General features: G+C 53.2%; 1 protein-coding gene across 1 annotated transcript in view; it reads left to right on the forward strand.

Annotated features, from left to right (window-relative positions):
• Positions 1-11: 11 nt before the first annotated feature.
• LOC104510213 (septin-12-like) overlaps positions 12-327 on the forward strand; it is a gene marked incomplete at its 3' end in the record, with an annotated part of 1,870 nt that continues 1,554 nt past the window's right edge. Inside the window, exon 1 of the mRNA XM_010152384.1 lies at positions 12-141. Within this exon, the coding sequence (XP_010150686.1) occupies positions 12-141 (130 nt within the window). The remainder of the gene's footprint in view (positions 142-327) is intronic.

Raw genomic sequence — 327 nt, forward strand, 5'->3', positions numbered from 1 at the left:
CGGAAGAGGAGATGCCCCTCACCAAGGCATCCGGCCCGGTGGGTTGCCAGCTCTTCGGTTACGTGGGTATCGAAGCCGTGCTCGACCAGATGAAAATCAAAACCATGAAGACAGGCTTTGAGTTCAACATCATGGTTGTGGGTGAGTGCCGGGCGTGGGGTTTGCTCCTGGTTGGGGAGGGAATTCTGGCTCTGATCCCACCATGCCAGGGGAAATCATACTTTTAAGGGATTTAAGCAGCAATACATGGAAGAGGAGCAACATCCTGTACACCTGTAACATAGCGATGAGTGAGATCCCACCCTCTGGGATGCTCCCAAATGGGTA

This window comes from Eurypyga helias, unplaced genomic scaffold (assembly GCF_000690775.1).
Source record: "Eurypyga helias isolate BGI_N326 unplaced genomic scaffold, ASM69077v1 scaffold25605, whole genome shotgun sequence".
In the NCBI taxonomy this organism is placed as follows: domain Eukaryota; kingdom Metazoa; phylum Chordata; class Aves; order Eurypygiformes; family Eurypygidae; genus Eurypyga; species Eurypyga helias.